At 38.8% G+C, this 19,919-nt stretch overlaps 1 protein-coding gene across 5 annotated transcripts in view; it reads left to right on the top strand.

Moving 5' to 3' along the window:
- LOC111863156 (run domain Beclin-1-interacting and cysteine-rich domain-containing protein) overlaps positions 1-19,919 on the top strand; it is a 68,570-nt gene that overhangs the window by 37,291 nt on the left and 11,360 nt on the right. For 3 of the 5 annotated variants that reach the window (XM_023849208.2, XM_023849212.2, XM_023849209.2), the window contains 3 exons: positions 738-946; positions 1,525-1,667; positions 8,335-8,517. In XM_023849208.2, the coding sequence (XP_023704976.1) occupies positions 738-946; positions 1,525-1,667; positions 8,335-8,517 (535 nt within the window). The remainder of the gene's footprint in view (positions 1-737; positions 947-1,524; positions 1,668-8,334; positions 8,518-19,919) is intronic. The other 2 variants (XM_023849210.2, XM_023849211.2) reach the window with 2 other exon arrangements.

Genomic DNA, 19,919 nt, shown 5'->3' with positions numbered 1-19,919 from the left:
TATTTTCAAAGTTTTTAGGTCATAGAAATCCGAGCCCTATTTATAACAATAACAACAAAAATATTATATTACACAACATAATGTTGTATTTTAGTGTCCTGTTGCACTGATTTTCATCCATGGTATGTATACAGTGGCCGTCTTGTAGTGCACTCAATTTCACCTGTTACTTCACGACATGTTTCGGCAACATAGTGCCATCATCAGGTGCCCTAATTACTTTAATCTATTGCATTGCTTGCCCTCATATGTCTTCACAACACCATTTAAAAAGTGCGTATTTGTCAACTATAATAAATTTACACTCACTAAAACTTGTTAAGATTATTTATCTTATGTGTCTTAATTAAAACTTGCGTGTGGTTCATTCACTATGGGGTCGTTTTTCTTATTTTCTGTGTAAACGATGTCTTATGATGTGTGTTCCCTTCTTAGCTTCTTATTAATTACAGATTACAAAAAGTACCCACACGATGACAAGGGAATACAGCACAACAAGATCGATAAATATATTTCAGTGATTAGCTGGGACTACAATAAAGAATAACGTTTCCACATGCGATATGTAATTTTAACATACTGTGGAACAAGATGATGAGTTGCATTTGAGATGGATATATGTATACAAAGTAAATTTGTCTCTTATGTTCAAATAATGAATTACAGGTTTATGATCCATGTGCAGTAATATTATGTTCCGTGATGAGAAACACTTTATATTTCTAAATGTTTCACAGGATTATCAGTTTCAATGGCATCTCTATATTCTGAGGCTGATTTATCAAAACATCCGCTTCCACGAACAGGAACAGATGTCGCTCTGACAGAGTCAGTGGTTTCAGCAGAAGGAGTGGCCCTCTCTCTGCTGCGACGGTTTAGTGAGAAACACCTGCCTCGGGCTTCAGACCTAGAATGGCTTGTTTCAGAACAGGATGCACCTCAACAGGTACTGTTGTGTATACCAATATTATGATTGAGTTTCAGCAGTTGTATGTGCAATTGTTAAGAAAGATTTTTTTACAATGGTGCACATCCTGATGTATAATGAAATAATTATCAAAAGCTGTTAACACAAAATTGAATTATATATGTCTTCATAATGTAACCTCTTGCTGCTACAAATATGAATTCATACTGTTTCACTGTTCTGCAGTATTATTTGAGTTATTGTGAGAGTATTGTGTATTTGATGCCACTGAATGGTGATGCATGTAGTTTTAAAAGAGATTCTATGATAGAGACATATAATTTAATTTTCTTTGTGCTTATGGTGCTTGATAAATATTTTATTAATTACTTCTTGCTTATTTTGTAAAAATAAAATGATGTTGGGTGAAGTATTTATCCATATACTATGTGTATGTATTGTCAATTGACAAGAGCAGCATTTTTGTTTTTGTAAAGTAAGCAGTAGTACCCACAAGAATGTTTTTATCTTGCCACTTTATATCCACTGCTCACTTGTAGCAATGTACGGTGCTTTACAGAGCTGTTCCCATATTTACTGTCAATTTGTTGCATTAGCTGCTACCGCTGCCAACAAGTTGGCCAGTAAGTCCTGATGAAGCTGAAGATTTAGATATGCATCAAGCAACACCATTGCGAGGCACCACTGAGTGGGCTCCACCCCGCTCACAGGTGATCTTCACACCGCACTCTCCCCCAGTGTGAGTATAGCTCTTGAACATACCTTGAATCATTGCACTTGTTTGTTTGTAGAAAGCAAGAAAGGATATTAAAAATTTTAATAAAATAAGGAATGCAATGAGGTCGTGATCAGCCATGTGGAAATGGAGTTGGTATCCAACATTTTGGAGACTCTGTGGCTCCTTTATCAGATATTGATTTGCTGAGTGACTCAGCTGCCCTGTGTTTTCATACACTTCAATTCTGGAAACCCAGTTGCCTATGTGCACACCACTCAGGGAATGGAAGAGGAGACTAGCGGTCAGGCGTTACAGCCAGACTGTGTTCCTTAATGTGTACGGTCTAGGGTGCTGTCACTGCTCTCTCCTTCCATTGTCTTCCTTGCTCTGTCCATGTACAAAAGGAGACAGTTTGTATAGCTTAAGCAGTATGATGTTGTGTGATGACTGACTGCGGTCTCTGTCTGCTTTTTCCTGGTGCTGCATGCTTGGACAGAACATTAGGCTCGAAGAGGTGTGAAGTGCCACTCGTCATATTAGCTACTGAGGATTGATGCAGAGGCATTCTCCAAAATGAGTACCAAATCTGTTTTCACATGGCTGATTGCCTGAGAAGACTTCAGTGCATACAGTTGCCATGAAAGCTTCAAATCTTGCAAAATTAGGAGTATTTTTCTTTGTTTCAGAAAAAAGAAGAAAATAATAAACCATATTTGTTGATACTTGTCATAAAATTTATGTTTTCTTTTCACAAAGTATAACTGATGCTATTTTTTTTTATTAGCAATTATTTGAAGCTAAATATCTGAATTTCTTTCACTTCCAAGAAATCAGAAGTCACAGTAGAGGTCTAATACACACGTGCCATAGGTGACTGTCATAGATGCTCTAGCCTGAAATTTGTGTCTCCATTTATGGTATTAATGACAACTGTTTCATAGTCATGGAAATATTTGAGTATTTATATTTTTATGCAAATATGAATTGAAAGATTGCTTCTAAATTAAGAGGATGTTTCATGAAATGTATGCATGCATGATTGAAAGAGTTTATATATTTTACTCATTCTTTGTTTATTTCAGTAGCTCATTGTATAACAGAGAGTGATGATAGGATGCTTAGAGAATACTGAGTTGGAAGTGATGTAGAGAGAAGTAGTCATGGCCTGCTATCATTTGCTTGGAGGGACTGATAACAATGAGAAAGTAAGGTAGCTCTTTGAGGCTAGGATTTGAAGCTGGGTCATTTGGGATACAAAACATCAGTTCTGCTCAGCCAGCTGTGACATTTATGATATTGTGTTGTAAAACCTTTCGTTTATTTTCTGTAGTTTTTATTTCTTGATCCACACACTTCCACTTTTACATCCAGTAATATCATCTGGTATACGCACTAGCGTGCACGTGTGCATACGAAAAACCAACTTACCACCACACTGCCTGGAACCATACTGGGACAGCCATGTGGTCAGATTGTACGACATGCGTATATAAGTATTACCAACATATACAACAGAAACAACATGCGTATATTAGTATTACCAACATTCCCCCGTAATCATAGCATGTAAATTAAATAATAATAATAACCAAAATATTATGGTACAATTACATGGGCACATAAATTCAATTTATACAATCAAAAGGTTTCATGCCCTATGCATCTAGCAAATATTCATGCTTCACCTTAGGTAAACTCTTCGTCATTATATCGGCCTTCATAATTTCTGTAGGCACATATTCAAGATCAATCAATCCATTCTGTACTACCTCTCTTACATAATGATATCGTACATTGATGTGTTTACATCTGGAATGAAATACTGGATTTGAGGCTAACTTGATACAACTTTGATTGTCAACATTCATCAAAATTGGAGAGTCATCATTTAATAGTTCCATCAACATTTTTCTGAGAAAGACACCCTCCTTACAAGCCTCACTTAGAGCAATATATTCAGACTCAGTAGTAGAAAGTGCAACACTTTTCTGCTTCTTTGCCTCCCAAGAAATAGGTCCATTTGCTAATTCAAAAATGTTTCCCGAGTAAGACTTCCTGTCTTCTCCATTAGCATAATCTGAGTCAGAGTACCCAACAATGGATTTTCCTGTCTTAGAATACACCAAACACAGGTCCTTAGTTTTTCTTAGATAACGCAATACATGCTTGGCACATTTCCAATGTTCAGCCGTGGCACAAGAATTGTATTGACCTAGGAAACTGGCTGCAAAAGCAATGTCAGGTCTTGCTATAAGAGCTAAGTAATTGAGGCAGCCAACCAAACTTTGATAAGAGAAAATCTCACTTAACTTATCAGAATTGTTTCTGTCTAGCTTACAACCAGCAGGAAGAGGTGTAGATACATTTTTACAGTTTATCATGGCAAACTTTTCCAGTATCTTGCATATGTATTCCTCTTGATCTACATAAATACTTCCATTCCTTTTCCTAATTCTCATACCTAACAAGTACTTAGTTTCTCCAAGATCTTTTAATCTGAACTTAGATCCTAGTTTCTTTACAAGTCTTTCTTTTTCAGAGATATCATTGGTTACAATTAAGAAATCATCAACATATAATGCTAAAACAGTAAATGAATCATCCATCTTTCTGTAAAACATACATGGCTCATTAACAGAAACTTCATAACCAAGAGTTACCAACTCTTTAGTAATAGTAGTATTCCATGTACGTGAAGCTTGCTTCAATCCATACAAAGCTTTGTTTAATAGACAAACTTTATTTTCCAATCCTTCAACAGTAAAACCCTCAGGCTGAGTCATGTATATTTCTTCTTCTAATTCTCCATTCAAGAAGGCTGTGCAAATATCAAGACTATACATCTTCAAATTTAACTCAACAGTCAAGGCTAACAAAAATCTTATTACAGATCTTCCAACAACTGGTGAATAAGTCTCATTATAGTCAATCCCATCAATTTGAGAAAAACCTCTAGCAACTAAGCGTGCCTTGTATTTGGGATCACTCTGTAAGTCCTTTTTAACTACATACACCCACTTACATGAGATAGCTTTCTTACCTTTGGGCAGCTCTACTAGATTCCATGTATTATTCTGAATGAGTGCATCATACTCCTCTTTCATTGCCCTTTTCCAATTATTTTTATCAGGTCCTCTAACAGCACTTGAATATGAATCTGGACAGTTGTCAACAAAACTTTCAACAGTCATGAAATTAGTTTCATAATCCTGCAACCACAATGGTGGGCGTCTAACCCTCATCATTGTACCTGGTTCATTCTCAACCTGTTGTACAGGAACTGCAAGTACATCATCAGTTTCAGCATCACTTAATACAGATGCAACCGGAGTATGATCACTCTCATTCAGATTTACAGTAGAGTCATCTAATACTTTTTCTGCATCAGGTTGATCCCCACTATCAGAGATCTCAGACCCAAAATAGCTAGGCTTGATGAAATCAGTAGATGCATTTACATTCTCTTCATCTACACTAGCCCTTACATTTTCCAAGAAAATGACATCTCGTGCAAATGTTACCGATTTAGGGTTGGACAGATCAATCAGTCTGTAGTTTCCAGACTTCTCACAGTATCCTACAAAACACATCCCCTTCGATTTAGAATCCCATTTAAGCCTATTTTCCTTTGGTACATGCATGTATGCCACACATCCAAATACTTTAAAATGGGATACATTAGTCTTTTCCCCAGACCAGCATTCCTGTGGCGTCTTATTTATCAAAGCTTTGTGTGGAACCCTATTTTTAATGTAAGTTGCCGTATTGATGGCTTCTGCCCACATTCGCTTATTACACTTTGCTTCACTCATCAGACATCTGGCCATCTCACAAAGACTACGATTAACCCTTTCGGCTAATCCATTTTGTTGAGGATTATAAGGTACTGTCACATGATGCTCTATCCCATTTTGCTCAAGATAATCAGAGAAATGTTTAGAAATATATTCCCCACCATTATCAGTTCGTAGGGCTTTAATAGTCTTCCCAACTTGATTCTCAACAAGAGCCTTGAAATTACAAAAAACAGTAAACACTTCACTCTTAGACTTTATGAAATATACAAAAACCTTTCTAGAGAATTCATCAGTAAAGGTAAGAATATACTTAGCTCCATTCCAGGACTCAACTTCCATAGGTCCACATAAATCTGAGTGGATTACGTCCAGTAATCCTTTTGCTTTACTCTTACGTGCCCTAAATGGTTTCTTTGCAAACTTGCCTTTTATACAAGATATACATGTATCCGGTACAGTGTCATTAAAACAAATACCTTCACATACTCCATTTTTAGCTATCTTCATACTGGTTGGATTAATATGACCTAACCTCTTGTGCCAGAGCTGATAATTTTCATCTTTATCAGTTTTTGCCAGGTTGACCCGTTCCATCTCCTCCACATCCATTTTGAACAGATTCCCAACCTTAGATGCAGTACCTAGAACATTACCTTTAATAGACATATTATGTTTACTATAAATCCTACAACCAGATTCCTCAAACACAACAACATGTCCTTTATCAACCAATTTACTCACTGACAACAAGTTTGTTCTGGCTTCTGGAACATACAGTACACTACTAATATTTGAAATAGAGTCATCATTCTTAAACTTTACCCGAACAGAGCCAGATCCTAGACATTCTAATTTATTTGTTCCCGTAGTGAACACTTCTACTCCAGTCATCTCCTTCTCTTTCTTAAACCAATCCAGTCGAGATGTCAAATGAGAAGTAGCCCCTGAGTCGACATACCAACTAGAATCATCATTGGTCTCCAATGTCAGTGCTGCGAAGTAGGAATTCTCGCGACGAGATGTCTTCTCTTTCTTAGCTGACATCTTGTCTTCTTGCTTTGAAAAACTCTTCTTAGTTCCCTGTTTCGAGGAATTCTGCACTTTCTTGGGGCAGTCCATCCGTACATGGCCAATTTCACCACACAACCAACACTTAGGTTTTCTTGGAAACCTTTCCTTTCCATGAGACAGAAGAGCCACATCTTCTTTACTATGTAAGTTCGTGTCATCATACTCTTGCAATTTTCTGGAAATCAAGTCAGTAGAAATTGTTATACCACAATTATCATAGGTTTGTCTCATTGGTTCAAACCTATCAGGCAAATTTGCCAACATCATTGCCACTACGAATTCGTCATCAAGAGGTTCCTTCATTGACCGCATCTTATCAGCAATGTCCACAAAAGCATGAGTATACTCAGTCAAGTTTTTAAACTGTTCTAACCTCAATTGTCCCAGTTTGCGCAATAACTGACATCTTCGATTCAGGCCATCATCCTCAAAAGCTACAGAAAGCTTTTCCCACGCAGATTTGGCTGTTTCTGCATCACGAATGATAGGATAACAAGTGGGCTTGACCATGAGGCCAATCTTTATTAGGGCCGTTGCATCATGCTGGGTCTTCTGTGTTTCGGTCGTAGTATCTCCTGTAGGGTATCCATTTACACTGTTCCAAATGCCCAAGTCTTTGAGATAAAGCATCATTCCGAATTTCCAATCAGAATAATTTAAACGACCGTCCAGCTTTTCAATCGGTGGCAAGGTTGCAGTTGGATTCGACATCTTTGATAATACTCAAAAATATCCACAACTCTTCAGTTAATTATATACTACGCGCAGTGGAAGAGTCCTGGGCCCATAACCTGTTGTAAAACCTTTCGTTTATTTTCTGTAGTTTTTATTTCTTGATCCACACACATCCACTTTTACATCCAGTAATATCATCTGGTATACGCACTAGCGTGCACGTGCGCATACGAAAAACCAACTTACCACCACACTGCCTGGAACCATACTGGGACAGCCATGTGGTCAGATTGTACGACATGCGTATATAAGTATTACCAACATATACAACAGAAACAACATGCGTATATTAGTATTACCAACATATTGCAGCAACCATTTGTGTGGGAATTAGTAGCGAAGAAAATGAGTTTAATCAGAGATTGATTGCCAGCATAATTTTCTAGTGGCAAATGGAATTGTTGCTTGTATATAGTGTACAATAATTTGGTTGGTGACTTTCTCTCTGTATCAGTCAAGAGATGAAGAAACTTGTTATAGGAGAAATAATGTACTACTTTCAGCCTATGATATCTATGAGGAAAGCTGTTGTATTTTCTTTGTGTGAAGTGCATAGCACGAACTCATGATTGGTAGGTCATGTCACTCTCTCCACCCATCCATATATTTCATCTCCAGTACTATTCAGTGAGTCAGTAATTGTATTAATCCATCATTATCATGAACTTTTAGATCCTATTTGTGGTAAAGTTTGTTGAACAGCTTTAATTTTGGTCAGTATTGAGGTAACACAGCTCTCTGTTCTGAAAACTGGCTAACCATAAGTGACATAAAATATGTATCTCATTAAGGTGAATAACTTTTCTAAAATGTGTTTATAGAGGTGGCATATGTTTAATGAAATTCCAGGAAGGTAATTTGTCTTTATGTGATTTTGTTTATGCACTATATGCATGGTATTATACATGTACATTAGATCTGAGTTTGAGATAAGACCAATGAGCTGTTCAGAACCTGAGACATACATTTGGAAATCTGGAGTACACATTTCTTCTGTTATTTGGTTTGTGTGCTTCTGTGCTGTTTTACTAAAAACAACATACCTGTTTTGAACCATGATGGGCCTGTAATTCTGTGTTTTGCAGCCGCAGGGTTTTGATGGTGAAGCAGAATTACAGGTGTGCAGGTTGTGGAATGAAGGTGGCTCCAGAATATGCCAACAGATTTCGTTACTGTGAATATCTTGGCCGATACTTCTGTACTGGCTGCCATACAAATCAGCTTGCACTTATCCCAGGGAAGGTACTCACCAAGTGGGACTTCACACGGTGGGTGCATGCTGTGCTCTCATTGTATTGTGTTTGAATCTGGCTCAGTGTTTTGCACATTGTGTGACAGAACCCACTTCTTTATGCTGTTCTCTGAATCACTCCTCTGTTTTAGGCATGTGCGAAGATGATTTGAGGCAAGGTCAGGATGAGTATTTGGAAATTCGTCGAGAATCAAGATGAGAATGAAAATTTTTATCTTTTGGATCAGTTGTTTCACTGTGTTCACAATTTATGACATATTCCACTGCAGTAAAGTGTACTCTTATCCCTGTTTACATCAGATGCTGACACTCTGTACATAGAGAAATATACAGTGTGGGCAGAAAGGGGGGGGAGATGAATTTTGTTAACATGTAAATTCATGCTGGTTTTGCCAGACGTGGTTCTGTGGATCAGGTAGGTTTCATGATACTGCTGCACAAAATGCATTCAGTTATCTGAACATTCTCAGTGTTTTAAGTCTCAAAACCCATCTCTCAAATTAAGATTGAGATTTTTTCTTGATTTGATGTTGAAATTTTACTGCTGTATTCTTGTCATTACAGTTGGGGAATTTTGCTAAACATGCAAATCTACCTGTGGTTGCTGTCAGTATCAAATTTTGGTTTTGGTGTTATACATTAACATTGCAGCTGGCTTGTTTCTTACTTTACATAAAACATACTCACCTCCCCATTTGTTATCACCATCATTGCCAAACAGCCCTTTTCAGCCATTGCCTTCCTTATAAGTTTAGTGCATCAAGTTTTCACTTCTTTGATTTGCAACATTAATTTTTTCCATAGCAAGGTCATCAGCCTTGCATCCAGCCCCCAGACTGGAGGACCAGGTCTCTGTGTTTACCTTCACATGGGATTTCCCCATCTGTAGACTTAAAAAATATAGAGAATAGAAAATTATGCTAGTACATACATTCATTCTTACCCCTTTAATTTTACACTTCACTGGAAGAACAATTCTACACTTAAGACAGTTTTCTGTTTTATTTATTTATTTCTATTATCATTCATTGATCCATTAAGGTACATAGCCATTGGATATAGAAATTGTCAGTAGATTAAATTGATATATTACATAAGACTGTCTTAACATAAGATAAATAACAATTAAAATAAATATAAAACCCAATGAATGAAAACTAAAATACAAAGGTATAATCACTGGGATACCCTAAGATCAAATTTATTATTTCCATCAAGATACTCTTCAACAAAATAGAAAGAGTCTTCTATAAGAAACTTTCTCAATCCTTTTTCAACTTTAGTTAGACTTACTAATGGAACATGAAAGTATTTGAAGTATTTGAAAGTATTTATATTATGTAATTCAGTATTTATTGTGACTAAATCCTTATGCTTTACAACAAACATAAACTCCATGGATTTAGTCTGCAAGCGAACTATACCGACTGAGCGATTACTGCTTGTTGGCGAAGTTAGTGCCAACTTTTGCAGAAAGAGGGTGTCGCATGGTCAGTGCAACAAATCCCCACAGCCATTAATTTTGATTTTCTAGATTGGATTACAACAAATATAAGAGTTGAAAAAATGTTAAAATTCCAAGTTTACTAAACATTCGTTACAGTAATCCTCTGCTTTAGGGGCACGCAGTAGCGTAGTTGGTTGAGGGACTATGCTACAAACTTGAAGGTCATGGGATCGAATCACAATGAGGTCATTGGATTTTTATCAATTTACCTAATCCTTCCATCCACACTATGGCCCTTGGGTTGACTCAGCCTCTAACAGAAATGAGTACCAGGACTATTCTTGGAATATTCTGGGGGGTAAAGGGTGGCCAGCGCATAAGGCTGACAACCTTACCACCACATATGAGCCATTGTCTACAAAATGTGGGAACCTTGACATCTCACAACAGTATGGACCTCCATGGCCTGTTACATTTACTTACTTAATCCTTTGCTTTAGCTTTCATGTTTATTCTTACAATTCGTTTCTGGGTTACAAAAATAGATCTACTGTGTGGTGCATTGCCCCAGAACATGATACCATAATATAATGCTGAATGAACATGGGAGAAGTAGATGTGCTTCAGGATTTTCAATTCTAATACAGGTCTGAGGGAACGAACCATGTAGCCTAACGAATTTAACTTTGAATTTATATAATCAATATGTTCTTTCCATGTTAATGAGGATTCTATTATCATACCTAAATACTTAATGGAGTTAGTAGAGCTAATTTTATAAGTATTGAATTGAATGGTATCTAAGTCCAATGACTAATATTTGGATAGAACTGCATAAAGTTAGTCTTATTATAATTAACAGCATTCTGTTTGAGTTAAACCATTTCTGTGTAATCTCCAGAACTACTTTAACATCTTGATCCATCTTCACTGGATCAGAATTTGATATTATAAAGCTAGCATTATCTGCAAAAAGTATCGGTAAGGCTTTGCCTTTTATTCTCAGGTAGATCATTTATATAAAATAAAAACTATAAGGGTCCAAGAATTGAAGCTTGGGGCACTCCATATTTAACTGATTCCCAAGCTGAAACATAATTTGAAGCATACAATGACTTAATTGTTATTCATAATGTGCATATATTAACAGTCTTCAAGTGAGCACAATCCCATCTACCACTTCTACACTACATGTTTCAGCAGTATGCTGCCATCTTCAGGTGTATCGATCCGTCAACCATTTCACTGCTTGCCTTTATATGTCCATTTACAAATAGTATTAAATTTGTATATGTCCTTATATAATAATAAAGTTTATGTATTTAAAACTTGTTAAAACCTATTATCTCATACATCATATTTTTAAATTTGCGTGTATTATTCGTCATCGACATGGGGGGTCGTTCTTCTTATATTTCTAATGTGCAACGTGAAAAATGTTACATATTAATGTTATGTTTTGATTTATATTGGTTTCGTGTTGTTAATATTATACTGTTTAGTACTCACTATGTCTTATGATGAGTTCTAGTCTTGTGGCTGCATGCGTTTTATTGTTGGATGTGTGTGTGTGTGTGTGTGTGTGTGCTGTTTTCGTTCTCTTATATTATTGATCGAGTTATGGTGTTGTGGGGGTAGGTGGTGGGGTTGTGTTGTGTTGTTCTGTGTAAATTGTGTGTAATTCATGAAATATTGGGTTATATATTTCTTTATTTATGTTATTCATATACATGTTTTTCTTTGTTGTTCTGTATATATAGTAGTTTTCCAATGTGTTTAAATATTGTCCTTTTTTATTCATTGCTATGATGTCCATCGTATTTTCTATTGTACCGTATGCATATCCCATATCTAATATGTGTTCCGAGTATCCTGTATTACTTTTACTGTGTCTTATGTCTTGAATGTGTTCTTTATATCTGGTGTTAAATTCCCTCCCAGTTTGTCGTATATATTCCATGGGGCAATCTAGGCATTTCATTCTATAGATACCACTTTTGTTATATTTATTTATTTGTGGTTTTGATTTCAATACGTGTTGTAAATTGTTCTCAGTTCTAAATGCCATTTTTAATTTTGTGTCTCGAAATATTTTTGCAATATTTCATGTTTCTTTTCCTATATATGTGAATGTTTCCCATTTTGTCTTTGTTTTTTGTCCTTCTAGATTCTCTGTAATGTAAGTTTTGTTTAAACACATTGTAATCAGCTTAACTAGTTTCATGGGAATCCCAAACTCTATCAGAATATTGTACAATACTTCCCTCCTAACTGAATTATAGGCTTTCTTGAAGTCTACAAATAGCTGATGTACTATCTCATTGTAGTCCCATTTTTTCTCCAATATCTGACGAATTCAAAAGTTCTGATCTGTAGTTGATGTGTTACATCAAAACCCACACTGATGATCCCCAATAATTTTATCTATATATTTACTTAACCTTGAGAAAAGATATTGGATAAAATGTTGTATGAAGTTGATAGCAGTAATATCCCCCGATAATTACTACAGTCAGTTTTATCACCCTTCTTGTGAACTGGTACAATAATAGATTCCTTCCACTGATCAGGCAAATCTTCCTTATTCCAAATAGAAGTAATTAGCTTATGGAAGTCTGCTGTTAGTTTGTCTAATATTTCTTTGGCTAACACTCATGCTTTGATCCAACCATATCACTTAAATAATTATTTATTCTATTGGTGCATCCTTTTAAATGACTGTCGCTTAAAATTACTACCCTGGATTTAATTTTGTTATTATTATTATACCATTATGATACCGATATGTAGTGATTACGTGAAAAGCTTATGATTGGAATGAAGAAACTGACCATTACATTTATTTTGCTTCCTCATCTGCATGGTATTCAGCATGTCTTATATATGTATATATATATATATACACAATATATACGTAAAGCCACCCAAGAAGAATTGCTGGCCAGGATGGATGCTGATAGAAAAGCTGAGAAGGAAGAAAGGGAGGCCGATATGAAAGCATGGTGAGAAGGGATGGCCGCCAGAGAGACAAATGGGTGAACGACAACCGCAATGAGACGATGGCCTGCCAAGAGATGATGGAGGCACGTCGAGATGAGAAGAAGCCAACCTCACTGGACAGGAAACCTGAGGTGGCACAGATAGAAGATGTCCCCAAAATAGACGCCGAAGTAATGCCGGTTGGAGAAGTGAAGAAGAAAAAGTGTATGGACCAAAAACTGGCCGCAGAGCGCTGCCGCCAGAAAACGAAGGATTTGACACTGGAAAATTGCAAACCCCAGAAGAAATTGGCCATCACCCGCATAGGGACGAGCCACCATGCAACAGTGGCAAGGCAAGAGGACAACAGAAGCAACATAACGATGTCCTGTTGCGCAACAGTGGCATGACGCATGAGAGACATGCTCGGGCTGAACACATCCCGCCATGCAGCAGTGGCACAGCGCAGGGGACACATCATCGGGAGCAACCAGACTAGGAACAACACTGCAAGAGGAGCCCCCAGAGGGCGGAGACTTCAGTTGGACCCTAGACGCCATATGATATAGATGAAGACAGCAGGAAGACAGTCTTCAGAAGGCCGCCGCCAAAAGCAGTCTAGTATTGGCCAAGATATAGTGGAAGCAGTAATTGTGATACTGTAAGTGATAATAATTGTAAAGCATATGAGTGTATAAGTGAAGCACAATAAAGATTCGCTTTGTGTTCTTCACGTTGACAGTCTCGTAGAGGGTCTTCTCTCGAGTTCCTCTCCTTCCTAGGTGTGATCACTGTCCTGATCTACACCCTCTGATGCTGTTCTTGGTTGGCACCTTCTTCCTCCTGTGTAGTGGGCCTTTGCCGTGTCGATCCTGTGTTCCTTTATAGTGCGTCCTTAAATTTTTCCTCAGCAGCCCTGCTCTCTGGGTGCAGTTTCTCCCAGCGTTTTCCTTCTTCTGTGCCACTTTTGCCTTCCTTCCATCCACTCCCCTTCTTCCAGAATGCTTGCCCCGAGCACTTCTGTGGTCCTGGATTTGTTGGTCGCATTGTCTCACATTCATTCCTCACTTTCATTCTTTCCTCATTTGTTCTTGCTAGGGAGGTTGGTGCTTCTACTACTGGTTCTTTCCATGTGGGCTGTTTCCCTTTTCTCGTTTTGGAGGGGGTCAACCCCTCCACAGTGTCCAATTTTTGATGGGTAGCAACCCAGCAGTAAATGTGGTAATTCGTTGTTTCTTCTTCAGGTTCTTTGACTGGCATCACTGTAGCGTCTTGTATGAGTACTTCTTCTTTCTTCCGTTTTGGATTTCAGTTGGATCTCCATTGCTTCGTGGCTGGCTCTCATCTCTTCCCACCAGGCTTTCCAATCAGCTATCATTTGTTCATGTCTGGCGTCTGCCTTTGCATGGTTGCTTTTCCCTTTTTCTTGGCCAACTCTCAATTCTTCTCGCATGGCCATGCAGGTGTATGTATGTAAGTATATATATACTTACATACATACATGTGCACACACTCTCTCATTAAATACATGCATTATGTTCTGCACTTATAGGCAAGCAGAAATGGTGATAAAAATACATGGTCACAGCTGCTTCATTAGCGAGATGTTACATCAGGAAACATGAGGGGGGGAAAGTAGACATGTAATGTGGTTGTGGATAAAGAGTGTGCCTCAGCACAGTAAACCGTTTTCAGTCATTGCATTTTTTAAACAGTGTATGGTGGTTGTAGCTCTTTGCCTCAAGAATAAAACATTGTTTTAAAATGTGAGTTTATCCAGAAGAGCAACTGTATGTTGAATAGTGGTTTGCTATTGCATCTGAATGATATAGTTCGGATGCTTGTGTGCTTCTCTGTAGCACCAAATGGGATTAATGAATAGCCACATTTTTTAAAGTTACCTACAAAGACATGAATCAGCCACACATATCTTATGCGACTGTGATTATAGCTTACTTAGATTCCATCACCTGAGTCACTACTTTATGACTACCAAAATACCCCTGTAAGTAAGATACCACACTTTGAATTGTAGGATTGTTGGCCCAAAATGGGAGGATGCATGTTAGAGCGTTGAAGAATGTGGTGCAGGCCAGTCAAGACCTACCTTTTATTCATTCATTCTTTAGCACTGGATGACAGTTCTGACATCACACAGCACAATTATTGATATTTGTACATCAGTAAGAAAGACAAGGGGGCACATGGCAGCATAGTTGGTTGAGACACTATGCTGCAAGCTGGAAGGTCATGGGTTTGATTCCTGATGAGGTCATTGGATTTTTTAATTTACCTCCCTGAGACATCACTGGATTTTTCAGTTGACCAAATCCTTCCAGCTATTGGCCCTGGGGTTGACTCAGCCAACAGAAATGAGTACCAGGAATCATCCTGGGGATAAAGGGTAGTGGGCACATAAGACTGACATCCTCACTGCCAACTGTAAGCTGATTGTCTATAAAATGTGGGAGCCTCTGTGTCACGCAACTCTATGAGACTTCATGGCCTGTTACAGGGATAACATTACTTTTTTTCTTTAATGAAAGACAAGTTTGATGTCGTTATTGAATTTCTTTTTGTAAAAGTGGTTAAAGGCATAACTAGTGAGCACTTGTGTGAAAGGTCAGCAACTTCTGAATGACGCATGTTCCTATGGGACAAGATAATCAGTGTGATTACAGGCGGGTCACCGAAGTTCATACTGAAGGATGCAAGATACTATGACATTTCAGCTGAGAGCTGGACTAGTGGAGTGTGTCAAGGTGGTCATTACTAGGATAAACATTGTGGTTTGCTGGGAATCCGGAATGGTTGAGGAAATCATGGTTGATTTGCTAGGCAAAGAGTGACGTTCCCACTACAACGCTCCACTTGGAATGCAATACCAGCAGACTGTTGTGTAGGAATACCTTAAGCAAAAAATGTGTTTTTCCAGAGATGAAGGAACAATAAAAGGTTCGTTACATAACAGCAGTCGAGATCAAAGGCTCCTACATGGTTCACTCTATTCTGTCTGAAAGCAGGTTATAAGACCCCAGCCTCAACAAGAGATGAGGTTGCAGTTTGTATTTGACCCCTGAGTAGTAGTGAGTAGTCAGGCTTCAGCAGAAACAGAAACTATGGTTGTGAATAATTGTACCTGTAAGTGTAGAAAAGTGAGCATCCAATAAACGTGTTAGCCAGATCTGAGATCCGCATGAAGTTACTTGCCACGTTACCTGGATACACATGACAGCTGGTGTCAGAAGTGAGATTGGACTTAAACATGCAACACTGGGATTAAAAGTGGTACGGATCGGAGTCTGGAACACAGTATTGGACCAAGAGAGCAAGTACAACACCAGAGAAAAATGGATTCATGGCAGATGATGGAACTCCTGCTGAATGAGATGAAGGCCACGCAAGAAAAAATGGACAGCAGCCTCTGTAGTCTAGAGGTAATGTTCCCACCTCATGACTCGTAGTACGCGGGTTCAAATACCTGGCGGAGGTCATCGAATTTTTAAGGGCGGAAGAATTCAGGAAACAAGTCCTACGGGAGGGACTTTAAGCCGTGGGTCCCGTGTCGTAGCTTTACGGCACGTAAAAGAACCTCATATCTCCAAAGGAGGTCACTGAGCCAAATTACAGACGTTTCCCGCCCAACAGCATTCTCTAATACCTCTGGTAGATGGGGGAAGCATTATAGATACCTCTCAGCTAGTAGAGCTGGTCTCGCTGGCTGGGCAGGACTGATGGTAAGCACCAGTACCGGTATGATATAGAGACTGGTAGAATATCATAGAGGGAAGCACAATGGACCAACACAGGTCTCAGTGCATGGGGAAACCCACCCTCTCCAATAACTAACTAAGAAAAAATGGACACAGATGCAAAAGCCACCCAAGAAGTTTTTCTGGCCATGTGAGAAGACATGAAAGAAAACCAGGCAAAGGTGGATGCCAACAGGAAAGCCATGTTAGAAAAAATGGTGGCAACTGGCCAAAAAGAGATGATGGCCTGCTGAGAAATGACGGAGGCACATCTGCAGGAAGAAAAAGAGCCGACCTCAGCAGACCGGAAACCTGAGGTGAGAAAACAAGCATATGTCCCTAAAGAAGACGCTGAAATGATGCCGGTCGAAGGACTGAAGAATAGGGGTAGGGACCAGAAGAAGAAGGAACGGACCCAGGGCAAGGAAGGGTGCTGAAAGAAGTTGGCCATCACCCACATGGAGGCGACATGGGAAAAGTGTGGATCCCAAAAGAAACTGGCCCTTGCCTGCAGAGGGATGACACGCCATGCCAGAGTGGCATGGTGCAAGAGGAACATGGCCAAAAAAATTTGTACTGGGCACAGTGTCGTACAACAAATCTGGAGAGGACAGATGTTCAGGAGGAGACAGCTGAAACTGGAATGCAGTAAGGGCATATGGAGCTGAAATGTAGAAGAGCCGCTTCATCCGAGAAAAGGGAGGAAGACCACCAACAGTATTGGAGGATGGAGTGGAAGACAGCAGACATGACTGGAAGAAAAAGAATCTAACAGGACATACAGGAAGATGACTGGACTGGAGATCGAGAAGTGAATAGCCCGATCTCCTGTTGGTTTATGGCAAAACAAGGATTGGACACTGTGGAGGGGTCGATCCCCTCCAAAAGGAAAAAGAAGCAGGAAGCAGAGGAGAAGCCGGTAATGTAGAAGCACTGGCCTCCCCAGCAACAGTGAGAGAACAAGAGAAAGAAGTACTATGGAGCTGCTCAAGACTAGCACCCTTGAAGAAGCGGGTGGCTCGAAGAATCGGGAAACACCATTACGCTGTTCAGGACAAATAGCCTTAAGTAGGGAGCAGTGTGACATGCCAGGATTTCAGAAAGGTTGAGGAAATCATGGTTGTTTTTCTAGGCAACGAGCCACATTCCCGCTACAACACTCCTGTCGGAACGCAATAGCAGCAGACTGTTGTGTAGGAATACCTTAAGCAACAAATGCGATTTTCTGGAGATGAAGGAACATTAAAAGGTTCGTTACATAACAGCAGTCGAGACCAAAGGCTCCTCCTACATGGTGCTCTCTATTCTGCCTGAAAGCAAGTTATAAGACCCAAGCCTCAACAAGAGACGAGTTCAATTTGCAGTTTGTATTTGACCCCTGAGTAGTAGTGAGTAGTCAGGCTTCAGCAGAAACAGAAACTATGGTTGTGAATAATTGTACCTGTAAGTGTAGAAAAGTGAGCATCCAATAAACATATTAGCCAAATCTGAGACCCCCATGAAGTTACTTGTCGCGTTAACTGGATACACATGACAGTATGTTTCCACAGCAGTGTAAGATGCAATGTTTCATGTGCCCATGCTGTATAACAAAGACCAGCAGCAACAATCGAGACAGTCTCAACTTACATTGTTAGCAGCCACTACTGAGCAGCAACAAGTGATAACAGAATAACAAACAGAAGACTCTGTGTGCTGTAGTTTTAGTGATCCACAGAGTGTTTAAATTAGTGGGACTGTTATAATCCTTTGTAGTTAAGAGTTTTAAGTGTCCAGTAAATCCAATTATCATTCCAAACACTGTCTCTAGTCACTAACACATGACAGTACTACATATTAAATGTGCGTTAATCAGGAAATATTGTCCGTATTTTCTCTATATTTTTCACCTCTTCATTGAAAAAGTTTGTCCATGTGTGGACTAGAATGCGATTTTTCAAATGCTGGACTAAGTTTGGTAAATGTTTTTTTTTGAAGTCCAGTTATTTAAATGTGCTAGACCAGAGCTGTACCACTTGCAGCATGGGGGCTGCTTGCAGCCTGCCATTTTATTTCCTGCTACTGACAAGGGTATCCTACTGTTCCCCAAAATATGTCCCTGTTTAAAATGGGCAGTGAGTCATGTCTAAAAATCTGTACAAAAAGTGCTTTCTTAATATTTCTTCTAATTTTTCAGTTCATTCCACTTCTTGCCTAACAAGTAAATTAGAAAAGTATGAAATTAGTGTAAGTGCATATTCTTATGGTCATTTTGGTTATTTGTATTGGTGTAACTCCATGGAGCTGAGCCCTTCTTGAGAAGCCGCCAGTTGTGCAGCTACTCAAGAATTTCCCAATGTTTTATGGAACCTGAAGTTTTATTACTGTGTTCACAAGAGCCATCCACTGGTCCCTGTCCTTAGCCAAATCAATCCAGTTCATACCACCCCATCCTCTCTCTCGAAGATCCATTTTAATATTGTCCACCAACCTACGTCTTCGTCTTCCTAGTGGTCTCTTTCCTTCTGTTTTTCCCACCAATATCCTATATGCATTACTGTTCTCACCTATTCGTTCCCATGTCATCCTCCTTGACTTGATCATTCTGTATAAACTTGGAGGAGAGTACAAGTTATGAAGCTCCTCATTATGCAGTTTTCTCCAACCACCTGTCACTTCATTTCTCTTCAGTCGAAATATTCTTCTCAAACACCTTCAGTCTGTGTTCTTCCCTTAATGTCAGACACCAAGTTTCACACCCATACAGAACCACAGGCAAAATTAAAATTTTGTATATTCTAATTTTTACATTTTTAGACAGCAGACGATATGACAAAAGCTTCTGGACTGAATGGTAGCAAGCATTGCCTGAATTCAGTCTCCTTTTAATTTCCTCTTGAATTAGATTGGAATTTGTTACTCTCATTCCCGAATATTTTAACTGTGCCACATTTTTTAAGTATGTAGTAGCTGTCTTTATGTCATGATTTTGCCCTGCATTTTGGTGATGAGGCAGCAACATGTATGTAGCTTTCTCTCTGTTCACTTCTACAGGGTTTGTCCGGAAAGTAATGCAGTTAAGTTCGTAAAAGAAAATTATTCAAGATATCGTTACAAACGTTTAAAATTCTTCAAAGTACTCCCCTTGGGCATCCACGCACTTTTGCCAGCGACTTTTCCGTGCACAGTACGGATCCTGGAAGGCTTCGATGGGGACCTCATGTAGAGCCTTTGTCACAGCGGTTGGGATTGTTTCAGTGG

The sequence above is a fragment of the Cryptotermes secundus genome, unplaced genomic scaffold, assembly GCF_002891405.2.
Source record: "Cryptotermes secundus unplaced genomic scaffold, Csec_1.0 scaffold6, whole genome shotgun sequence".
Taxonomy (NCBI): domain Eukaryota; kingdom Metazoa; phylum Arthropoda; class Insecta; order Blattodea; family Kalotermitidae; genus Cryptotermes; species Cryptotermes secundus.
This window is presented reverse-complemented; position numbering and strand designations above follow the sequence as displayed.